The sequence below is a fragment of the Orbicella franksi genome, chromosome 3, assembly GCF_964199315.1.
Source record: "Orbicella franksi chromosome 3, jaOrbFran1.1, whole genome shotgun sequence".
NCBI lineage: Eukaryota > Metazoa > Cnidaria > Anthozoa > Scleractinia > Merulinidae > Orbicella > Orbicella franksi.
The window spans coordinates 34,950,758-34,975,803 of NC_138147.1; the positions used below are offsets into that span (position 1 = coordinate 34,950,758).

The following is a 25,046-nucleotide window of genomic DNA, read 5'->3' on the forward strand; positions in this document are numbered from 1 at the left end:
GTATATTCTTTCTTTTTGACTACAATTGTTTGTCTATTTTCGGAACAAATAGAAAACATCTTGTCTCACAGAGGATGCAATAGTCCATCTACTTAAAAGTACATTGACAAATGAAAAATGTCGATGAGGGGGAGGAGCTGAGGAGGAGGATTTTAAGCCTGATAATCTACTCATCTGTCACACATTGTTTCTCCGATCCTATGCAGGTCTTGTGCGTGCGTCACAAGCCGTAGCCATAACAGAGGAAATACACTTAAGAGGTGCTTTTCGATTGCTCGGTTTTGTGCACGCATGCGTACAGCTTGCACGAGATTCCAGAGGCAGCTCTAGTGATCTGCTCGGTACTGAACACTAAATTAGCAACGCTCGATCATGTCTGTTCCTTAGACGCAATGTTCATGACAGCAATTTTCATTAGGGTTCGTCCATACACATCTCCTTGGAGTCGACGGTCAGGAATTAAGTAATGATCTTCATCCTTTACAATACGCCTTTTTAATTCCAATCGATTGATATGTCTTCAGTTTACACACATGATTTGTCCTCGGGTGCGTTCAGGATTGTTTCCGTACACTGTCCGTTGCCAAAAACGTTTCTTCTGACCTTGTCAGACCTAACTATAGACCTACAAGTTACTAACTTGGTTTGCGGACTTTGTTGGTATAAAATAGTGGGCCTTTCAGATATTTTGCTCCTGTTTTTTTGTGGAGATCGTTGTTCTTGATTATTTTCTTAGTAGCGACATATCAAGTGATGCCTTCATCATATACTTATCTCTCAATAAGATGATCTTATGCTCTCCTCTCGTTTTTGTGCTTTCTCTACTGTCATTTTGCCGCTGTGTGGATTTGGGTTCGTCGGTTGATGTTCCAAAGATTCGACAATTTTTTGCGCGCTCTGAGCTGCGTTTGTTCATGTATATATATTTTCTTTATAACATTATCCAGCGTATAATTAATATAATCTAATATCCTGAAAAGCGCTATATTCCAGTCGTAATACTCCCGTATTCAGTTGTAAATACTAAGGGACTTTAAGATATGGTATGGCTAGCCTGTAATATGGCGGCAGATAGTAAAGATCACTTCCGGTGACGTCATAACGCGCGTACCAGTACGGCTTTCCCGCCGTAGCCTTGTTTTCTACTACGGGAAAGTGCCTGGTTTCACGTACTCTTCACTAACCCTAACCCTAACCCTAACCCTAACTCTAAAGCCGGCTGTTTACTTCTCATTTTAACGCTTTTTTTCACTGTTTGAACGGCCTAGTTTGAAGATAAAGTTCTCAATCATAAAAATCAGCTCTAAGATCATTGTTTCTCTGTCATTTGTATAGAAAATTTGGACGATTTTAACACATACCGCAAGATGATCAATTCAGTCATATTAGTATCGAGCCGAACAGCCGTAGATAAGAAAGCTTCGTATGTTCTCATCTGAGCTATAATTGTTTATTACTGTTCAAAATGTATTTTATTATATCGAAAGTTTTGTATTTTCGGGCTTATCACGTAATCGTTGTACGAACAACCTGTCCGTGTTGAAATCGAGCTTTTTTTTTATGTCAGAGTTTATATTTTGTTTTGTGGTTGGAATTACAGGCGGTTCTATCAAGTTCGAAAAGGCAGATCTGAGTTCTGGGAGATGTAAGACGGGTACAGGAGAAGGAAATCCTATTTAGTAAGAAAGTAGAATAATCTCTGGTTTCCTTGAAGTAGTCATTTTTGTAAAGACACGTAGAGACTGCACATACCGTTGCCGTACAGCAAAATCTTAATCATTTGAGTTTGGCGGGTAAAACACCGTTGTCAGCCTAGTCCCTCACGGCCAAAGTAGCCGTAGTAGCACCTCGCCGTAGCGTATCTCAAAGTCCCTAATAATTGTTACAATATGTACAGCAAAGATTCGAACCTTTTACTCACCCTAATATTGCGCTGATCTCACGTAAATGCTAGAACTAAATTCCTATTAATCAGACAAACTGATATTTTCCAAGGTTAGAGACGAAAGCTAGTGTAGATATGTGTCGATCATAATTTACATAAGTGTTTGTGTTTATCTCGGTCGTCCGTTTTAAGCTGCCATTAAGGTGCAAACTCGTACACAGCGATAAATGGATAATAAAGATGGTCACATTGGAACTGCAATTGACACTAACATTGTCCAATTTCCCGCAAATAGTAATTTCTACAAGAATTGAAGAGATCCGACCTCTGCCTTGTGGATTATTTCATTTAGCTGGAAAATAAACAATAGCTTTCAGTGTTAACACATAAGAAAAAAGAAAGAAACCCTTTTTCTTTGTTGTGAGAGAGACACTTTGTTGCGATGTTTCGTTCAAATGAAGAGCACAATTTAGTGAGAAGAAAGAAAATAAAATAGAAAACTCAACGGTTGCATGTCTGCTGACCAATCAACAATGCCGTTCAGCAATTATTTGATTGATTAAGTTCTTTGAAAAACCGTCGGGCAATACTCTGTAAATCTTTGGGTAGGGTTGTATCGCTGGGACACTGAAACCTTTACCCTTACCGGACCATGATAAGCTTGATTTTGCAACCCTGTTCTAGACTAGATACCTAAAACCCCTACCCTATCCAAGACTAGCTCTTTTTGTTTTAATGTGTCACCTGACTGAATTTATCCCGACCCCAATTTTGAAAACTGCGTGTGCCGCGAAAAACAGTTGAAGGACAATAAACATGATAGCGCTTCATTTGGCGCGGAATATTTGTCCTTGGATGTTACTGTTCGCTGCTCTCTTCTCGGTACAGATAATGTCCGCGGACAAATATCCTAGCATATTTTCGAGCCAAATGGAAGCTATCACGCGCTCGTTGAATGATTGTTAAATAGATAGTACCGTTCAAATTCCAGCATCAAGAACAAGACCATCAGTACAAGAGTATTGTCGATGAAAGTATCAAGACTACTTTATAAAAATCTTTAATAATTTATATACTCACAGTAAAATACTGTAAATACCAATCGAGGTTTAAGTAGCTTATCTAATGTGTCGCAGCTACAATTCTTATCTCAGTTAAGTTTGATTACAAACGTGTATGAAATACTGTACTGAAAATAAAACAGCAGACAAGAAAACTATCAGCAAAGAAGCTGAAACATGGTGCTCGTAAATTCTTTCAGCCTAAAATATACTTAATGTACTTTAAACACAAGTCTACTTACTCAGTAAAATAACTATAACTATTTTCAGCTGGAAGATTTTGAATCGTTATTTCGAAATTTCGGGTTTTCAAAACGCGTATAGATAAACAAACTTCTTAAATAACACAAAAAGGGCTATAGTACAAGTGTTCTACTCTGTTGTAATGGAACACAGCAATTCGGCTTGGCCGTATAAACACGCCTGTTTAACAGAGCAAAGATCTCCCAACCCATACCTCCCCATAAAGTTGAATCTCTCCGCCTAGCGTTTATGATCTAAATATAGTCATCTGCGGATGATCCAGCCCTTCAAATACAACAAATGTCGTCTTCAACAAAGTCTATCATTTAACTCCGCCCGCCCCCCTTCCCTGGACAATAGCCACTTATGTCAAGAGTAAAAAGACTCGACAATAATTTCAATGTCCGGTTAACAACGAAAAACAAAAAAGAAACAACCCGTCCCAGGCTACCTTGCGACATTGTCCTGTTCAAAGGCTTTCTCGAAATAGCTGCAGTGCACTTACCATTGGTGGCCATCCCCGGAGGGGGACACCGGGCAAGGGAGGAGACTGTAGAGAGTCCTACGATAGCTCTTTATTTCCCCCTTATAGGTAAGGGAGGGGTTTCACACAGCAGACTGAACAGCACAAATGAAATTGACCGAGACCAGGGAATAATAATTTGTCATCAAGAAATTAGCAACTGCTTTTAAACTTCAAGCTTCTGCTGAACTGCTTGCAGAAACAACACCTCCCTCATTCAGTCTACCTCTGGGGAAAATATCCCTTTAAATCTCCCTAAAGGGTAGGGCCGAAGACACCTCTATAAATTAAAAAGGTCGACCTCTTTCCAACAACAAGTTTAAATAAATCCAAATTATAACTTAAAGAGAAACAAAGTCGTTATCACTGGAATGCAGTTCAGGAAACTAAATAAGTTTAGATATTTAACGTATAATGAACAACTTATCTTTGAAATCTTTTCTTTAAAGTACATGCTTTCAATACTGCCTCTCTATTCGATTTCACGTTTCGTTCTCATAAATAGAAGCGAAAAATTAAAAAGGAAAAATTAAAATAAAGGGAATGACATATCCACTCCTTAAGATCGTAATAAAATAAATTACATTTTTTCGGTGTTTGCAAGTTAAAACACAACCTAACTGTTGGCACAAAGGTTGATTGAAATGCTTTACCATAATGTGACCATAACAGTTCTCCAGTGAACTTAAACCATTTACAAAATTAGATCTTACGACGCTCCTTAGTCTTCCATCCATTCTTACTGCTGATCTTGGCTCAGAAAGCAGCACAGACTTTCCCTTTTGGGCCTCTCCGCCTTTTCCCGAAAAACCATTCTGTGGTTCCCATTTAATGAAGTAATATTTATCCCGTCTGACTTAATATTGACTCCATGTTTTACTGTCTTACACCGCTTCAGGCATGTTATCGAAATGCTTTCTCATGGACTTGATGCTTTTGTATATCTTGTTCCTGTGACCTATCAGGGTAACCCCGATCTCTTTGAGATCGTTGTCTTTTAGGCATGTTACTTGTGTTAAGTCCTTGAAGCCTGCAGTCTTGAAGTTCGCGGCATACTGTCCCATATGAATACTGCCTAACCACTCGTTGATCGTACTAAGTTTGGTGAAGTCCGCTGAAACGGCGCTGAAAGAGATCAGTATGTTTACAATTGATAAGACGTCTTCTGTTCCACACGTGCGACGGTTAACCACCGCGACTAAGTATAACAGACTCATTTCCCAGGTAATAGCAATACGTCATTTAACATACACAAAACAATAATTTAGGAAATGACCACTAACGGAAAATTTAGAAAACTGACTTTTCGTAAATGGCTTGGTTGGAAATGGAAATTGTCTGCGCTTTAATACACAGAACCCGGAGAGTTACTAGCACAGCATAACAAGTGACAACAGATATATATCAGCTTGTCGGGCATTGTGGCTCATTTTGCGGACTACAATGGAGAATTTGACCGGCTAAAATCTCTGTTAACCCACTGAAATTTGAACACTTACAACTAAGCTTTATCGAGATTTCTTGCCATGTAAGATTTTTTTATTTCTAGCAAGTTTACCTGAACATAAACTCTATTGGTTCATTATAATTTCCCGGTCATGGATCGTCGTGCGTCAGTGCACCTCAACGCAGATACTAATTAACGTCATTCTCAGCTCCTCCAATCCATTTTTTTGCTACCTTTATCTATAAATTTGCGTCAATCCCCAAGACCAGAACGTGAGAAAAATGGCCATCCCTCAAATACTGACTGCACTGAATATAAACTTCCACTCACTAACTGTCAGGCCGCCCGTAATACTATCAACAGCCTCTTTACCTCTTACCTTGTATAGCAAACTAGACTGTCATTTAACATTTCCGGCGTGCGGATAAGCTCATCCAACCGCTTCACAATTTCTTCAAACTTCGGTCGATTGGACCTGTCTTTGTCCCAGCAATCCATCATAATTGTATGCAGAATTTTCGGGCATTTCTAAACAAATGGAGACAAACCATGTACTTCAATAAACTCGCCTTTTTATTCCAACTCTTTGACCACCTCTTCCCCGAGTAGCGAAACACGCAGGCTAGGGAAACTGTACTTAAAAAGAAATAAAGAAACACGAAGAAAACTACAAACAAACTGCTGACGTTCTTAAACAAGACTCAGAAGTAAAATACTTACCACAGGTGCTGGCAGCCTGTAGCCTCCCTCTACTCTGTCCATGACCTGTAAAGATAACGAGTGACTGCACATTAGCAATGAAAACACATGATAAATCCGTGTTTCTCAAACATCCCGGCTTGTTTATCGTCATCGAATCATCAACACATTTTGAACCTTCAGCTTTTCAGGTCACCAGCCATTACACATGCAGTGTCTCACATAACGATCTATGTTGAAAAGGAAATAACAATTAAAATAGTTTAAAATATATTTATTTTGTTACCTCAAAGTTACTCCAGTTCCAATATGGCCTCTCACCAAATGCCATGGTCTCCCACATCACTATTCCAAAGCTCCACACATCACTTGCTGAACTAAATTTCCGGTACCTTATCGCTTCGGGCGCTGTCCATCGAATTGGAATTTTACCGCCCTAGAGGGACACAAAAATTTCAGTTTATACCACGCTAAGTAAGTTAAAAAACATAAGCAAACAAGCCAACAGGAAGTTTTGGAATGATTTTTTGGTTGACAAGGAGAGCAAGTGTTAAAACAGCAAGGCACGTATCGACATGTTAGCTCATGTAAGCCGGCAGCATCTCTGTAAGAACCAAAAATGATTCCCCCGTGCGGTCTTCTGGGGAAGTAGATTTGAGATAAATTACCTGAGTCTGATACTCGGAATCAGGATTATCTTCCAACTCTCTTGACAGTCCAAAGTCTGATACTTTACAAACCATGTTCTCGCCAACCAAAACATTTCGAGCAGCAAGGTCCTAAAAAAAAGATAAACAACCTTGAAAAGTTAGGGTGCTAACTTTGACTTTTAGAGGATGATACCATTCATAGTTTATTTCATTTGCTAGCACAGCTCTAACTGGCAGAGCAAATTTAAATAAAGACAAAAACATATGATATACAAAGAGATATGTGTAACGTCAAAATATATTAGAGAACAGTAAAAATAATAACAATACAAAGAAAGCAAAATATTATATGGCACAAATGGCAGGACAACATAGATTTCCAATCACGCATGCGTGCAAACGTAAGCTGATAAATCTGCAAGATGAGACAAAACAGGACAAACCACATTTTATCTCATCTCTTCTCTTTGGTATTTCATCGCCTTTCGCAGTGACAGGATTAAGGTATTGTCACGTATGCTGGGCTGACTTTTCAAATCTCAGGTACTTACCCTATGCACAAAATTAATAGCTGAAAGGTACACCATCCCTGATGCAACTCCACGGATCATGCCAATAAGCTGTAGGGTTGTGAGTTTGTCTTCGTGATTCTTAAAAAGGGAGAACGGAGTAGCAAGATTTGCCTCGGGAATATAAATGTTTTTTTATGTTTCAGTTATATTTAAACACTCTTTTCGATGCGCACTGCCATGAGGCGTAACCTGTTGTCGCACATACATGAACGTTCTAGCATGTCAAGCAACACGTTGTAACGTAACGGCTGAACAAGATCAAGGAGGAAAGCTGACTTGCCTAACGTGAACATAAACGACAAAGTGTGACTGGTGAAGACATTATAATAGTTCTGCTATACACAAGTTTAAAAAAAAATCTAGAAAACAAGACAGAAAACGGAATCAAAATCAAGTATGATCGTTCTAGTATTTTTGGGTTGAAGCTTGTCAAAAAAAAGTCTCCACAACAAATGTCAAAAAATTATATCACTGTGTTACAACAACAACAACAACAACAACAACAACAACAACAACAACAACAATAACTTTATTAATGTGTCAAATACATTCTAGCCGAGGATAAAAAACCCTCTACTAATAGGGGACACATAAAATAAATAAAATAAATTATAAATATATTTATAATATATATTTATAATATATGTACGAAAAAACGAACAAGGACTATCAATGAGCATTCCGTACCTTGAGAAACGTATCTAGAGATCCACCATCCATAAACTCTGTTATAATCATCATGGGTCGACCTTAAAGTTAACAAACCAGAATACGGAACTGTCATAAAAGCGCGGACTCTCACAGATAAGTTTTACTTTTTAGTGCATGCATGTATGAAGAAGCTGTAAGGTAGCTGGGTGAGGGGAGACTTTCTATACAATCTAGGCCATGTGTGACGCAGAGGACTAAAGGAAAAATAACTGCATGTAAGTTTGATAGGTGAAAATCTAGCAGCTAAAAATCGTTCCAGAAGGGTAGCTATCCTTGATTTGCCGTTCAAAACTCAACCATGCTAAGCAGTTGAACTTCTGATCTCACAAAGATTAACAATCAGGTATAAAACGGAAATAAATACAAACTTCTTGCACACTTACTGACTGTTATGACGCCTATCAACTGGATGACATTTGGGTGCTTAAACTGACCCATAATGGAGGCCTCAGAAATGAAGTCATCTCTAGTCTTGGATGTAGCACCTTGCTGATGAAACCAAAGAAACAAGCATTTAAAAGTAAGAAAGTGTTCAATTTTAAAACGATAACCAAAAACTATAGGCCCAAAGCAATCACTGGACTCTAAGCAAATATTGTAAACTCAGAACAAGCGACAAATTAAATTGTTAGTGGTCGTAAGCGCGGAAAAATTCTCGCAACTGACCATTTCTCTGATTCTCGCAACTCTGTTTAACTCACTTGTTAGTATAAATCTACTAGCGTTCTATCACGAATGCCGTTCTCTGATTGGCTACGCTACTCACTATCTATTCTGTGATAGATAGTGAGTAGCATAACAGTGTGCCCTGGATAACAAAATGACCACCGCTTATTAACGTTTTCGAAGTGTCTTAGAAGAGGATTTAGATAAAGTTTGAAAGATCGACTAGTACATTTATACTAAAACAATTAGATTATTCGCTCTCTATTTCTGATCGTGATAGTTGACTCGGGCAGCGCCCTCGTCATAGCAATCTCGTGATAGAAATCTCGAGCTCATTATCTACCGGTACTTGTTTAATAGAAACAAATCGAAAGTTTCCTTAGCATCAAAGCCAAAACCAATCAAATTACAACAAAAATCAACACATTCACAGCATACCTTTAAAATTTTCACTGCAACAATAGAGTCTTCAAATAATCCCTTGAAAACTTCAGCAAACTCGCCTACCGATAGAGAAGATGAAAAGAGAATATCTACATTCCTTTCTACAATATATGCGGCATAGTCAAGCAGAAAGGTCAGGAGAGTTTAAAAAAAGCCTCAGAAATTAGGGAATAATTCTCCAAATACCATACTCAAAACTTTTGGCGATCCGGAAGGCAACTTTAACATTCTCTGGGTCTTGTAAAAGTTTAGTTATAAACACACGGTTTGTGGAGAATGTGTAACTGAAGAATGAACTAAAATAAATTTCCTTTGCTTTGAAAATGATTAATCCACTGAGTAAGTACAAACCTCCACCAACGGCACACTCTAACTTGATATGACATCTGTCAATCTCAGCAGCGAACGTCTTGACAGCTTCCATCGGATCACCATAGTTACTGGGATCAACGTATTGACTCAGTCCATGATTAGCAAAAAGCTCAGTTGCTACAGAAATAAGGAGAAATCAAACAATGAAATTATTAACGGACTGATAAGTTAATACGGTGTCAATTTAAATGATATTAGTGGTACTGGTACCGGAAATAACAGCAAGACAAAAAAATATCACAAAACAGTGCAAACGGTCTGTCACTCCCTAGCTAACAATTTACAGTAAAGCTAAAATTAAGTGAACATTTCCTCTTAGTCCAACTGAAATCGCTCATGTGAATAAATATTCAGACTGACCTTCAAATGTGGTAGCTCGTTTCCGGAATTTCCTGCAAGGAATCAGAACAGCAATAAAAGGAGTTGTCATTAAGAACATAACAGCAGAGGCAAGGCAAGAGCTCAAACTCGGACGTTAACTCATGTTCGCAACTGATCAGGTGAAAATTAAGACTTCAGTTACAAAAAAAGTTCAGTCGAGCACTTAAATATTACACCTTATAACATTAAAAAAGATCCATTACCTCCGTTTTGAAATAACCACTGTGATAATAACAATGATAACCAGAATGAAGATGGTGCCTCCTGCGGCCACAGCAATCAAAAGCCAAAGCTTCCTCTTGTCATCAAATTTTGAGACTACAACACAATGAACCATAATCACCAGCATGAATCTTTCAAAACTCGACATGTGAATTATATAAATCCACTTCACAGACAATTAGAAAACGCAAAGAAGCGGCCGCCACTTTTTAGCAACCGCACACTGCTAAGCTAGAGACTATAAAATTATGTACAGCAGAATAGACAGTGAGAAGCCTAGCTAATAAAAGAGCGCTACTCATGATATAATGCAAGTAGGTTAATGCCATTATAAGATATATGGGGAGTACAAGTAAGAAAAAACTTGCATTTGTCATCCGAAGAATGAAAGAAATATTCAGGGCAGCACACAAATGGTTTTTACCTATTTTTTTGCCTTGCGTTTTGGCTTCTTCACTTTTCGGGCCAAATCCCATGCTGTTCTTTGCAACAACCTAAAACCAATAAGTAGTGGAACTTCATTATTCTTGAAACCAGATAAGGAAAAACCTGAAGATAAACACTTAAGATCGCAGAGTTGCTTTGGACTCCTCTGTGATTGTTGGTAACGCCAGACGTACATGTAAGAAGAAAATGGCACCCTTAAAATCCAAAGTTTTAAAAAAAAAAGCAAAAAACAAAAAAACAAAAAAACAAGATCCTTTCCTCTTGTTGTCCTTTTGATTGTCTTTCGGTTTATGTTTCAAAAATTAACTCAGTCGAATGTAGCTGAGAACACAACTGACTGGACACTCACACAACTGACTGGACAATCACACAACTGACTGGACACTCACCTCGAATTCGTACTCAACACCAGGTTCAAGTCCAGTTATTTCGATTTTAGTTTGAGTTGTGTTGATTGTGTGCTCATCTGAGCCATCTGATAATTTACGGTATGTCACAAGGTAGTAATGGATGCCTTCATTGCCATTGTTTAGAGTCCATGATACAATCACAGAGGTGCTATCAGTTCTCCTTATTGTTACCTCGGGTTTTTCAGGAGCTAAAATATAAACGAACGTAAGATTCAGGAGTAAGAAAAAAGAGGGAAAGGGAAAAGATATCGATGAGAACGTTATCTGAAGATGGGAAAGATACAAACAAAGCGTAATTATTTTGGTAAACACGTAAACGTAAGAAAGAAGAAAAAGAGGGAAGGGAATCGTTGTAACACAGCAAAGATATAAACAAGGGAAGGGAAAGGAATTACTGAAACGAAAATTTCTCGTATGAAGATCACTAGTACAGTGCGATCGAATCAACGAGATCGCTATACCTGATTCCAACGTAGTGACTTCTGATGTCGCAAACTTGGAAGAGTATCCGTCTTTCTCTGCTACTGCACTGACACCATTTTTTGCGTATATCTTGAATATGTACCCCGTTCGTGGAAACAAGTTGGTTACAGTCGCTTTGGTTTGCGAAAAGTTTCCTTGTCTGGGTAGAAAGAGTACTTGTGTTCCACAGTCTTGACTGCAGCTTAATTCGTCTTCCCGACACACGATCTTGCATTCGATCTCATAAAATAAATCATTTCGGCCACCGAGGTGACGAGGTTGCGACCAAGATAGGCTCACTGTTGTCTGATTAAAGTCCAACTTTCGTAAATGTCTTGGCACAGAAGGAATACCTAAAGAGACCAGGCATAACGCATACACATTAGGTTTTGATTAGTGGCATTCTAACCAAGAGAGATTCACACCAATTTTTGCACTTTAACAGGGAGCCCGCGTGTTAAAATAATCACTGATTTAAGGATTGTTAAGTAAATGATCATCAAAGGAATTCAAGCTGGCGGGATCAAGCTCCTAAGTCACGCCAAGGCGTAATGACCCACAGCCTTATAACCAGCTACAGTAGGCAGACAAACAATCACAAAGTTTTAATACAATACCTGTGCAATTATCTGAAAAACGTTCCCACGTCGCTCGAAAAAATCCTCGCTTGCATTTACAACTTTTCCTGCCTGTGCCCGCGACGCTATGTTCTGGACATTTGGAACATTTAACGTTTCCAAGCTTGTCTTTGAAATAGCCAAGTGTACACACTTTGAAGAGAAGTAACGAAAGTTAGCCATGTGAGAGCCTGAACATCTGCGTTGTTACATAATAAACATAATGGCGTTAACGAGGCACTAAGCCATGGAAACGTAATTGAAAAAGTCGGGCTGATTATTTCAACTTGTACTGTTTGCGTCTTAAATTTCGCTAAAAACAATTGCAGTTTGCTCTGCCTTCAACAAAGGACTTACCGTAGTCATAATTGTAGAAAGCTTTTGAAGTTGTTTCTTTATTTTGCTTAAAACAGAGATTTGAGTCCAGAGGACCGGTCTATGTGCCCAGATAAACTTTACGTATAAAAAACCCCCTTTACAGATCCCCTATACATCCAACATTTACGAGCCGGTCAGCGGCTACGTTTAAGAGGTATCGCTCTTTCGCTGCTATCCACATGTAATATGGCGGTGATGGTGACGATTTAAACGATGTAGAAAGAAACACCTAGAGTAGAATCTGGGCATCGTTTCACGGGTATTTCATGATCCCAATTAGCTGAGATTAGATCTATCGATTGCTATCTAATAATTATTATGAAGAATCACAAGCCTGCGGGAGGTACGTTATCTACAGTAACTCGTTTAGCTTATCTTTAGACATTTCATAACCGCCATTTCTGACATTTCTGATAGAACTGGAAGGTATTCACAGATAACAATGGGCGAAAGTATACAGTATTGTAAATGATCCACAAGGGTCATCCCTATGTCTGCAAACAATTTAAAACCTGATAAGCTCTTTATTTGACATTAATAATAATTTTATTGTTGAAGGCCGTTTCCCGGGTCATCGGCGGTAAGTTACAGCTGTAAGTTAAGACTTGTAGGGTTATAGTGCAATCTTCAAATGTCTCATTGAAAGCTATTTTGTCTAACACTACTGGCTAAACTACAGGTTACACGTCAGAAGCAGAGAAATTAAACTCATCGACCGCATTTGGATAAATACTAATAATAATACAATATATTTATATGGCGCTAATTCCATAAAGTAATGTTCAAATGCGCTTCGCAATATAAAGTTAGTAAAAAGGGTAAAAATTACAGTAATGAGGTAAATTCACACAGTAAAATGGAAAACAGGAAACAATAAATAATTAAAATACTAGATCAAAATAGTGATGAAAAAGATCTACTGCACTAAAAATTATGATAAAAACGCTGGAATGAAAAAGGTGAGTTTTTAACTGTTTGGAAGTAATCAACGACCACTACATACCTTGGCATTCAGAAGCAACTTTCTCCCGTCCAGCTATACAAAGACATTCACCTGTAGAAACATCTCCTCTGACCCACTCTCCACTGCTACCACAGTTGGCACCCAATTCTGGTGCGGTAGGTTCTGAATTGGCTGCACATTTACCCATAACTTTTACAATTTTAGATTCATTAACTGGAGCAATTGTCTGAGGCAACAATACAAGACTATCAGGTAAAGTCTTCCTTGGACAAACATTATATGTCACCACAATGGAGTTTACCACAAGACAAGCTCCTTGGTCATGAATAGCAAGGAAGACTTTTGAAGTTCTTTCCTTGATGAAAAGGGACATCTCTGCAATGTTTTGTACACTGACAGACTGGTTAGATGAATTACTTGGTAATGAAATTGTTTCCATTTTGCTGTAGTGTCCATTTCTCGGATCAGAATATGAATTATTTGGTTCCTGATTTGACTGATAACCATAAACATCAAACCTTTCAGAGCAGAATTTTCTTACATTAGCATCGTCATACGATGCACATCGTTTCATTGAGTAGTTGATTGCAATATCAATTCTTTTAAGTTTGTTGTGATCAATGCCATAACTCCATATCCAGTTGCTTGGCTGTTGTACACCAATGTCACAGACAGTATATCTAAATGTTCCACTGTCAGAGTGAGAGGTTGACCACTAAAAGAAGAGATTAAAAGACACATCAGCAACTTAAAAATATATTTTGTTCATGGAGTCTTTTCTTACTTTCAAATGAATACAATCCTACATGTACAACTTAAAAACCACATTGTAGTTTTCCATTTTCTACAAGGCCAACAGCATATTCAAAGTGATGTCACAGTTGTAAGATGTTAACGATAGTCAATGGGGATCAGAATCAGATCTCATTGGTTGGATGAATCCTAGCTTTCAGCCTGATGACTGTGTTCTGAATTTAATGAGGCTATTGCCTGATCCCCACACAACAGCGTCAGGGTCAGCATCACATGAAAATCTTCATCCATGGCACCAAAAGACAAGAAGAAATGCAGCCAAAAAGTATACATGTACCCAAGTAGCAACAACAACTGTTACAATAATAATTATAATAATCAGATCTATAACAAAATTCTCAATTGTGATTGGTTCTCTGAGTGCTTATTTGTCACATAACCAGTGTGCCATCATGTGGGTGTCCAATTTACAGGTATCCAATTTGAACTTTTTGTGAGTGGATACCTGCAACTGGATACCCACGTGATTGGCACATCAATTGAGTGTGCTTTAATGGCTTCCTTCTCAATGTTTCCTAAAGTTTTAAAAACTTATGAAAAGCACTGCAAAGTTTTTCACTCAAAAAATTCTCAAAAGACATTTTTTATTCCCAAATTTGTTGTGGATCAAAAATAACGCATTTTTGTATAAAGAGACATTTAAAAATATACTTGTTCTGCGAACGTGTAATATTCAAAAAATATACTTTCTCCCAAATTACATTTCAAAGGTTCAATGGTAAAAATAACTAGTATTGATAGAAAATACAAGAGAAGCATTATAAGTATTATTAAGTAATAAACAAGACATGTTTCAGAGGGAAGATAATCCATCATCATTTTACAAGAATAACTTAGAAAATGAGCAGTTAGTTGTTTTCACTTTTTCTGTTTCACCACTTAATCCTTAAAATATTCTTATTTTCATTACACACTGTTAACCATTTATTACCTATTTTCTCAGGTATTCTTGTAAACAGATGATGGATGATGTTTCATCCAAAACATATGTTGTTTAATGCTATATATGAATTTTCAAACACATCATGTGGTTTCTGAGAGCTATATTTTACTTTGTACTGCTGAGAAGCCTTGGTAACGATAATAGTAGTAATAATAATAACAACAATAGTTATGTTAATAATAATATATTATTATTATTATTATTATTATTGTCATTGTCATTGTCATTGTCATTGTCATTGTCATTGTCATTGTCATTGTTATTATTATTATTACAGCTATAATAGTAATAATAACAATACATGTAATACTGTAGGTAAGGTAAAGTCTGCATATAAGCCAAGTGACCCATCAGGCTGGAGCATATCCCAGTTTCTGTAGCATGAAGTGACTAGGAATATTTTTTTTTTTCTAGACGGGATGCTAGTCCATTGCAGGGTTACCCCCAGCATTGAAAAATTTGCAGTACCCATTTGTACACCTGGGCTGGGTTGTTTGATAGCTGGTTAACCCTGACCCAGGATTATTAGCAGTTAACCAAAGTAACCATTTTTCTGTTTTTCATTTCTTATGTTTTGTGTAGTTTGAGATTAGTCAAGCTCAAAACTGAAGGACAAACACTACAAACAGAAAACCTCACCAAAAAAATACAAAACTGAAAAGAAAATTCTCATTAATTCTGGGTTAGCTTAATCAGGCTTTGAACAACCCGGCCCTGAGTGGAGACAGGCACTGTGAGATTAAAGTATCTTAATACCCCCTGCTGGGGCTCAAACCCAGACCACTTAATCCGGAGTCGAGCACACTAACCATGAGGCCAATATAATAATAATAATAATAATAATAATAATAATAATAATAATAATAATAATAATAGGAAAATCAAAAATCAGAGGCATAAGCAGAGTCATAAGCTCAACGGAGTCAGAGTTGGAAGAATCAGAATGTCTCCATTTCTTCCAACTCAATTTACATATTTGTCCTTTACGTTCTACAGTCCAGTGAAAACTAGATTGTCATAGTTGAAAGCAGAAGTGGAAGAACCAACCAATCACAAGGCCAGGAACCAAACAAGTGATTGGTTTATTCTTCCACTTTTGCTTCTGACTCTGACAATCTACTTATAGTTTTCACTGAATCGTAAGCGAAAGGGTCTTAAGTGGAATGGGTGTTCTGATTCTGACTTGGTTGGTTTGATTACGACTCTGACTACGACTCCTTCACTAGTGAAAACAAGCGGCCTTAAAAAGTTAATTGAGTTATGAACATACATAGATCAGTGCATGCAACTAATTACCCCTGATCCATGGCCCTCACTATGTGATGTCTCCCAGTACCAGCTCTGTGGACCAGTCACACCAGGTGTAGGTCTTTCTAGCAAGATGGCTGTGAGCATTAAAATAGAATTTCATATCCAGTTAGCAACAAGTTGAGACCTGAACCTTGCACGAGCAATAATGGTACATCCTCAAGTACAGGGTTTATTTGTTCTCATCAGCTGTCTGCTCAACATACATGTACTGTGAGCAGACTTCCCTTTTGGCTTGGAAGATTATCAACCGCATAACATTTACACCATGCTGAAGAGCTTGTATCAATATTGGCAAATACTTTTGGTAAAACTAAGCCTTCTTTGAATGAATACATGTAGTACTGAAACGACACACAGCTACAGGTGTATGCTCACTATGGCATGTGGAAAAAAAGATTATATGTACGATTGTTTAGATGAGTTGCACTTAGTCAAACAAGAAAGAGAAAATCTAATTGTTATTGGGAGATGAAGTCAACCACCAAGATCTTGCTACGTTACATTTGCTGTGTTTCTGAGCATGTGAGTTTTTTAGGCACACACGCACAGCAACTTTAGCTCTGCGTGCAAAGATAAATGAGAAACACAATTGATAGGGTAGGCTGACCAAACTATTGGAAAAGACCCAGCAATGACCAGGGCAGGGTTGTTCAAAAGCCTGTTAACACTAACCCAGGATTAAAAGTTAACCAAAGTATTAATTTTTTTGCATAAAAATGTTCTTTACTGCTTACATTTCGTGTAGTTTGAGCTTGGTCAAGCTCAAAACTGAAGGACAAAACAGTATACACAGAAACCCTCACCAAAAAGTTACAAAACTCAAATCAAAATTCTCACTAATCCTGGGTTAGCTTAATCAGGCTTCAAACAACCAGGCCCAGGTATCTAATCCAGGAGTATTAGTAAACCTACCAGTCCTGTCATTCTACTGACAAATAGGGATACCAATAGTTAAGAAATGAAGGGATAAATATATATTTTTTGGTTTTGGAAAAGGAAAAAGTTCTCAAGGGAGCTCACAGTGTTTTTTCTTCAAAAATTATGACAAGACTGTCATATTCACAGATCTGTATTGAGCCATATTAAGAAGGCTTCCCTGCTAGCAGAGGCTCTTTTCCTGGTGTTGGAAAAGAGCCTCTTCTAGCAAGGAATTAAGAAGCATAACTAAAAACAACATAGAGATGGGTCTCATATACATGTTGTGGTAAAATGAGTTAAGTGGAAGACATTAGTAAAGAAGATTAAGCATAGTTTCAGATTCACAATGGTTTATTTATGATACTTGAAGGACTAGCTTGATCTATATTCTACAAGAAATTTAAGATTTATCAAGTAAGAAGTTAATACATTTATCACTTATTTTTATCATGCTGGGAAATCATACAGATTAAACACTAAACTAAAAAACAAAAATGTGTCTTATGATTTTCAACGTGACTATTTTATACACCAAACAAAAAATATAATTCCGTGAATCATAATGTTTACTTTATAAAAAGTTTGGAACAAGATTTGTTGTTCCCAAGTACTCCATGTATTTGTGTGCAGTGAAGTAAAAATCCATTCTGTGACTCAACAGAAAAGAAAAACCAAATTATTGTGCAACTCCTACTGTGACCCCAAACTACAGCATATTGAAGCCTTCTCTGTGAGTCAGCCAGACTCCAAATGTATGGCTTGTATTAAAGATGTTCTGAAGATAATACTGAACATCGCTACTGATTAAACAAGACTCAAAACCGGAAAAAAAATTCTTCTGATCTCAGGACACCGAACCCATGCAAAAATTAAATTGTTTTAAACCCGTATGACTGGTGTACAATGATAATTAATTTTGTTCGGGTGGTAATTTAATTACTTTACTCCACTAAAAGTATTTACTTTTAACCAAGACCTAACTTCGGTGAACTGAAGTTGATAAAGGAAATAACACTTTTACCCCTAAAGGCTTAAAAAAGATAATGCTTCCTGAAATCGATTTGCATATAATATTGCTTTCATCTTGTATTTGCATTAGCGACAACTTTCCTGTTTATTACAGAATTCTGGTCTTTTCCGCGCACGGATTAAACCCGCTCCACGCTGGGGTGAAAAACTTCTACAGAAAACATTTCATCAAATGACGAACCATGCCAGCAATAAATGTCAATTGTTGTAAACATCTTTTGGAAACAGCTGTTAAATCCGAACCTTCTTTAAGTGTTGTTTACGAATTTGCACTCTTCCCATCAAGCAAAACATTTATGCTTCGATTGCAGCTTGTATGCAAATCTCTTTCCAGCCTGACACAGTCAACGACAAAAGAAACAGACATGTTTCTGTTAAAGTCATCATTTTTTCAATTACCTCTACGAGTAAGTGACATTAGAAAAGTAAAGAATCGTTTCATTTGTCTTGGAAATAAAGAAATCGTCGTAACTTCGAATTGCGTTCGAAACATTTAAGAGTAGTGAGATCATTAGCAGAATAATCTCAAGCTGCGAACCATTAAAGACATAAAAGGTGTAGTTGTACGGTTATCCAACCTTTTATGAACAGCAATGCATTACGTTAAATAAAACGAAAATTATCTAAATTCAAACTTTCCCTAGGTAGGTTTTTCGCAGCGCAAAAGGGAACACCAACGCTGATCGGAAGTTAAATGTTAGACGTGCTAATTGCTGGGCAAATAGCAGAATATCGAAGAAACCTACCCCACTTAAAAAGAGTCTCAAATGTGGCGTGTCAGGTTTCCAAATTATTTGAGTTTTGGGCGTGCGATTTGAAAATAAAGCGGCCACACTTTACAAACAAAGCTAAAAAAAAATTCACATTACATATTTTCACTGGAAAACGCCATTTACATGCGATGGAAGTGTGGTAGAACTTTTCTTTTTCTTAGAAATAGATTTCTGATCAGCAGACGGACGAATCTCTGGAACGTAATTCAAGAAACTTCCTTCGACTCTCCTCTCTAATAGCGCTTAAAATTAAGCGAATACGCCGTTATCGGGTCTGGTCTCTAACTGGTTTTGATAGCCTCGCCTTATCCGTGTTTTTGTAGCCGAAGTAAACAGTAGTAACCACCCATTGGGAAAGAACAACCGCAACGCATCATCGCTGCTTAGATTACGTTTCATCGCAGTCAATATTCCTTAAGCGTTCGAATGACAGATCTACATAGAGTTGGGAAAGTCACGCATACAGCGACAGAGATCTCCAAAGGAGGTCATCCTTTGAAAGCGATTTATTACCTCCTGGACAAGTAAATCCGACAAAATCGTGCCCCTCCACTCAAGCGCCACAACCACTGGCAAACCAGAAAAATTTTCGTTTTCACGTGAGACCGCAATATTTGAGTTTACTCGCTTAATTCCTAAAGAGGAGAAAAACTTCTCTTACCTCTATCTTCCACTGAGATACGGAAGAGAATCGTGGCCAATTTAACGAAGAAAATCCAACTTTTCCAAGCCATGTCCAATCTTCTTCATTTCTGTGACACGCGTCGAACTGTTTGGAATCGTGCAGCGGCTTTCTCAATCAGAACGGAAGTGAATGATACGGAAATGACGTACTGCTAAACATAAACATAAAATCACGCTGGTTACAAAGTGGAGCGACTTGACCAAAGTAACATTTACTTTTACCTTTACCTCTGCTGAGATTCGAAAATGAAATCCATTGATATTAAAGCCACTTTCTTGTCATTTACGGCGCCGACTTTGACCAATTTTTCGTTGTTTGGGCTGGGCAGCTTCAGTAATGCTTCAAAATCAATTACATCCTCCGTTTTTCAGCCTCTATTGTTTCTTTTGGATCCTAATTGTTCTTTTCGATCGCTATGGCCGCGTAAACATTTGGCGAAATTGGAATTCATCAATTATTGAAGAGTTAAAGTGAATTGCCTCGGGCAGGTGTGTTTTTGATTTTATGAAAATTCTAATCATCATTCTTGAAGACAATAGTTCTTTCATGTTCTGGCGCCAAGGGAATAAATGATTATCTGTAAAATAAAAGTTAGTAAAATTGGGTAGCCTCTTTTCGCTCTTTGTCTGAAATTTGAATGCGTTTCTTTTAATCTTATCACCAGACACACGCCGGGATGAATCTGTGACACTCGAGACGAAGAGCCCAAGCGGTATTAGCGACAAACCACAAAAGTGAGATTAAGACGTCTTCTGATGAAATATGCTGCGCATTTGGGCTTTTAAATTTCCGCCAATGCGTTTTAATCCTCGTTATATCTTAAAAGGTTCCACGAGATTAAAATTTTAAGGATCAGATAGCTCGAGGCCAATATTTACGGAGACAGTGGAGGAAGAAAGCTATTAAAAAAGAAAAACGAGGAGGGAATTGCTGCGGTTAACAGTTCCGATTTAAAACCTAGATTTCATGTTTTGATAGCAAAAGCACGCAATACAAAAGAGGGTTTAAGCTCTTCTAAGCTCCGACTCTGTAAAGGGCAGTTAAGCTGTGCAAATACTCTAAGTGAAAAGTTTTCAATAAAATTGAGTCAAAGGCAAATAGTTACACATGTGGGCAAATAAAGCTTTCTGCCTTTTCATAATACAAACCTAAGATGCCAACTGAAATTAACCATGTAAATGGCCAAACATAAACCGACTTCAAACTCACTTTGTTGTGCTGTTTTCTAGTTCAGTAACGTTTAGATGGTAATTTCTAAATTAAATATCTGGTGAAGATGTGAAATACAAGGTAGCCACCTTCTATCGTAGAGTGCACGTATGTTCATTGCTTTTGTTTTGCTGACACAGTTCATCAACTGTTTCAGCCGACTATTTCTTATTCAAATGTTTCTGTGTGTATTTTTGGTTCCTCAAGGCACTCGCTCAGCCGATAGTTGATGGGCATTGGTTTCCCTTAGCATCTGGTCAGCTGGGTAGTTATGTTGTAAGGAGAATATAACTAATGCTAGCGCATGTCATTGGGAAATCCTATTTAACTTCGTTCTTTTCACTCATTAAGGGGGTTTAAACTTAGTTCTTACCCTACGACGAGCTAAGGGCGTGGCTTCTACTACCACCTGCCACCCACTCATTGGGTGTGAGACACAGCTAAGCAGGGTACTAGCCCCTGGCAAAATGTCTGAAATTTTAGACAGTTTTTGTAACACATGCCCCCCTGGGGAGATTTGACACCTTAATTTTTAAATAACTTGCTTTGATACACTCTGCTGAGCAACTTAGTTCAGTAAATCGTCGCAAAGATCATTTTAACACCACGAGGTCCAAGCTGGTAACACGAGTCATCGTATCATACACTTTCTTTGGCGTTAAATACTTTGACATCATTTTAACACCCCAGTTGTAAGGCTTTATGTATTAAAATGAAGTTAATAATATGCTCATCAGATTTCTGATTGTCTTTGTTGTTTTTTGTTTCGTTTGACATCTGTGATTAATTATTAAAAAAAGAAGTCAACTAGTTTGTCAGATAGCTGAACATAGGCATGACCCGTTATTACGCTTGAGCCGCGTATTAAAAAGGATGAGATTGACGCTAAACACTGCAGCGGGTGTTAAACCCCCCCCCCCCCCCGCCACCTCCGCCACCCCCAAGAGAGACCTGACGCTTGGAACGTTTCGCGTTATAGATAGCGATTTAAACTGGTACTTAGTGTACCTTATGTCAACCGGGCGCTTGATAATGAGTAAGCGTTTAGATATACAAGCACGCTGAAAGGATTGTCTCAATTCACAGACCTTAATTTATACTTTTTCTCCCAACGATTACTAGGTACTGACTTTCTAAAGAGTCGTAGACTTGGAAGCTCGAAAAAATGAACTTAACCGTACCGCACAGAAAGACACATGGTTATGACCATCCATCTTCTTGCTTTAGATATGATATGGCTAACTATCATGTATTTTTGTTAACTCTGCCGATATCGGCCCACATTTTGCACATTCTTGTTATTAAGATTTATGAACTGGAGTCCAGTGTACTCACTCTGCACTTGACTCGATATTCTATTTACCATACATAATATACTCTCTACGCTGCTAAGGGTACGTGGCACAGATTTAACGAATCATGTATTGATCCTTATTAAAGTCGTACAGGATTTCATTCACCTACTTCTAAATGTTTTGAGTTTAGGTGATAATATATGACTGGCTTTGAAATATCTATTTATCTCAGTGTTTCCGCTTAAAGACAGTTTTAACCACATATAGATAGCTTCATCCAACTGCAGAGATCACTAATGTAATGAGAGTTATGATACCTCATTTCTATAAACGTCTGCGGCTGAAATGGAAATCTTTGTTGGGAAGTGAAGTATTAAGACAAGAAACGTACCTACCTGGAGACAGGAGAAGTGATGCGTCAATTATGATTCATAAGCGCGAGACAGTACTCGACAAATGACGTCCATAGCGACTATAGGAAAAGATTAGGAAGTGAAGAATTCAGTTCAATATGAACAAATCAGTTCAATATTATACATACATATATGTAGACAAATCAGTTCAACACATATGAGCTCAATTTTGAGATTGTCGGCAGTACAGTTCTCACACTAAAGGTAATTCAAAACACTTCAGGAGGTACATATAGTGTGTATGTATGGAGGTGGAGGAGACGAAGAATTTTTGGTAGATTTCGCCATGTTGATATCGTGTAGAATTGATGTGTGTTTTTGTAAAGATAACACAGCTAATAATCTCCGGCTTCATCAGATAAGATCAGCAATTACCGCTTATCACTGATATTGAAGATGTTAGACTCATAAGTCAACATTTCTCGGCTTTCTGAATCACTACGTAACAATGTACATCGTAGATGCAATTTTCTTTAAAAATCTTGCTCTCCTATAGTGTCAGGTGTGTGGTTTGAGCACAATTTTTAGCAATCGTCTGAGACTCCAGTCGTAACAGAGTGTTTTTGAGTTGCTTACTCTCATTCATTGAGTCTGTGATGAACGGTCCTCCTGCTTTACAATAATTGTTCATTTTTCACTTATAATTCCGAGACACTGGGAGAAAATGTTTTGTACACCAGGAAATTTTATCAAGATCGCCCTCTTTTTAGTCTTTCTATCATTTGTTTGGATAACGAGGTCACAAGTGAGGCTAATAAAATAATCTTTGGCTTCATCTGGAAGGGCAAACTAAAGCAGATCAATTTTTTTGTCGGGATTAAAGCCCTTGCTAGCGTAATGTTTTCAGACACTGTTCGAAAAATTAATTTCCTCTGAAAGCGAACTCAATTAACGTTCAGTCATGATTTTAAGCCCTTTCGCAATTCTGTGAAGTTTCGCCCTTTTCAAGACTTCTGGCCTTCCTTCGTTGAAGTGTATTGCGAAAAGAACATGAAGAATGTTTCATAAAATTAAAAGGCAAACAACGGACCTCTCTGTTGTGACAATACGTTTGTTGTTCTATCAAGAAACAAGAATCAGGAAATCTGTTTTTAATGACTTTATTTAAAAAAAGCCGGCAAGCAGACATAATTCGTTATCTTAAGAAAGCAGGCTGTAAATGCAAGTAATTCTAGAGAACCATATATATCTCCCACGTTGGGCACGCCAGTCTTCGAAGTCGCAGGCCAGCCCTGTTTCTGATAAGCGTAGGTAGTCATATGATATCGAGTGCAATTTGGAATAAATAAACACAAGTAAATTTTACTGGCGAGCGCAATTTGTAGTCTTTGGAAAAGTCTTAGTTTATTTATTCCAAATTGCACGAGAATTATCATCTGATTACTTGATAATAATACACTACACATCGTTTGTTTAGGTATTCCAAATATATTTCGAAAATTTCCGAAATTATCCGCAAAACTTCTGACAATGTTCTGAAGTCTTCGGCAAGCTTCGGATGATCTTCGGAAATCTTTAAAGATGTGCGGAAGGGTTCGGGTAATTGTCGGAGATGTTCGAAAATGTTCGGATCTTTGAAAGGCCTCGGATGACCGACGTCAATAACCTTCAAGTGCATTCGTACTGACTGCGGATATCTCCGTTCAGTTATATTATTTGTACTAGCCGCTTACAGATTTGCGTTGGATTTGAAATCTGGAGGTCCCTGGTTCAAATCCTCCTCCCTACCGCTATCTGGATTTGTTCAACTCCTCGACCGCGTTGTGCAAATAGCCAACTGGTCAGCCTCATACTAGTTGGGATTCAAAATAGCTTATGCTCCATTTGCAAAATCGTCAAAAACGCCGTTATCAGTATGTCTATATAATAATAATAATAATAAAAAAAACATTAGCTCGAAGATATGAATTTTAGAACTGTAAATTTCATATCTTCTCGCCACCTTGTAATATCCTCTATGTATTGAGCTCGCGCTAAGGAAGAAATATAAGCAAGTCCAGGGCTTGGCACCGATTGCGTTAAGGTGATTCCTCAGTATTGCAGTCACTGATGTCTGAACATGGCGGCGGGTCCGGACACTGGTTTTCTCTTTTCTCAATATCCTAGTACTACAAACAGGACGATGAATCACGCGTAGAGATATCGCATATTATTAAAAACTGGATCATTGGATAAGGCTATTCGGGAGTTTTCATTGGCTTCTTGTGGTCAGTATACAAGGTGCCGCGAGAACATAAAATTCATATATTTGAGCTAACGTGTAATGTTGTTGCCACTGGAGCGTACAAAATCGTCTAGCGCAGCTAAAAGTTGCCTGCTCACCAGATCAGCTCACGATGTCCGACCGCCATGGTTTTGACAGACGTGGTTTTACACGTGGGAAGGCGAAGGTTTAGAATTTGGATATCTAGTATTTCGAACGATCATTACCTCAGTGAACGCTCTAAATGAGGTACCTCCTTGATACTGGAGTTTAGTCTGCCTGGTGAGTATTCCTTGTACT

General features: G+C 37.9%; 1 protein-coding gene across 4 annotated transcripts; it reads right to left on the reverse strand.

The window, feature by feature from the left end:
- Positions 1–2,907: 2,907 nt before the first annotated feature.
- On the reverse strand, positions 2,908–23,218 carry LOC145482297 (ephrin type-B receptor 1-B-like). 4 transcript variants are annotated; one of them, XM_081460956.1, is made up of 19 exons: positions 22,526–23,218; positions 19,603–19,774; positions 16,207–16,295; positions 13,194–13,869; positions 11,813–11,965; positions 10,713–11,548; positions 10,301–10,370; positions 9,858–9,972; positions 9,634–9,665; positions 9,253–9,390; positions 8,896–8,960; positions 8,175–8,280; positions 7,768–7,829; positions 7,060–7,158; positions 6,527–6,637; positions 6,145–6,294; positions 5,880–5,924; positions 5,539–5,687; positions 2,908–4,837 (listed from the first exon to the last, which is right to left on the reverse strand). In XM_081460956.1, exons 2-19 carry the CDS (start codon positions 19,673–19,675, stop codon positions 4,597–4,599), a joined length of 3,210 nt encoding a protein of 1,069 aa, XP_081317082.1. In that variant the 5' UTR covers positions 19,676–19,774; positions 22,526–23,218; the 3' UTR covers positions 2,908–4,596. The 4 variants fall into 4 exon arrangements, with proteins under 4 accessions (XP_081317082.1, XP_081317081.1, XP_081317084.1 ...); XM_081460955.1 differs by having other exon boundaries at positions 19,603–19,777; XM_081460958.1 differs by lacking the exon at positions 22,526–23,218 and having other exon boundaries at positions 10,713–10,921; positions 11,195–11,548; positions 19,603–21,753.
- Positions 23,219–25,046: the final 1,828 nt, after the last annotated feature.

Bases quoted from the DNA above. Each gene is read 5' to 3' on its own strand.
- LOC145482297 (XM_081460956.1), bottom strand. From the start codon at position 19,675: ATGGCTTGGAAAAGTTGGATTTTCTTCGTTAAATTGGCCACGATTCTC. The intron at 11,549-11,812 runs GTATTGTATTAA...TGGTCTCTTTAG, and splicing joins TTTTTCAGATAATTGCACAG to GTATTCCTTCTGTGCCAAGA. The intron at 6,638-7,059 runs GTAAGTACCTGA...TCTTTTTTTTAG, and splicing joins CTATTAATTTTGTGCATAGG to GACCTTGCTGCTCGAAATGT.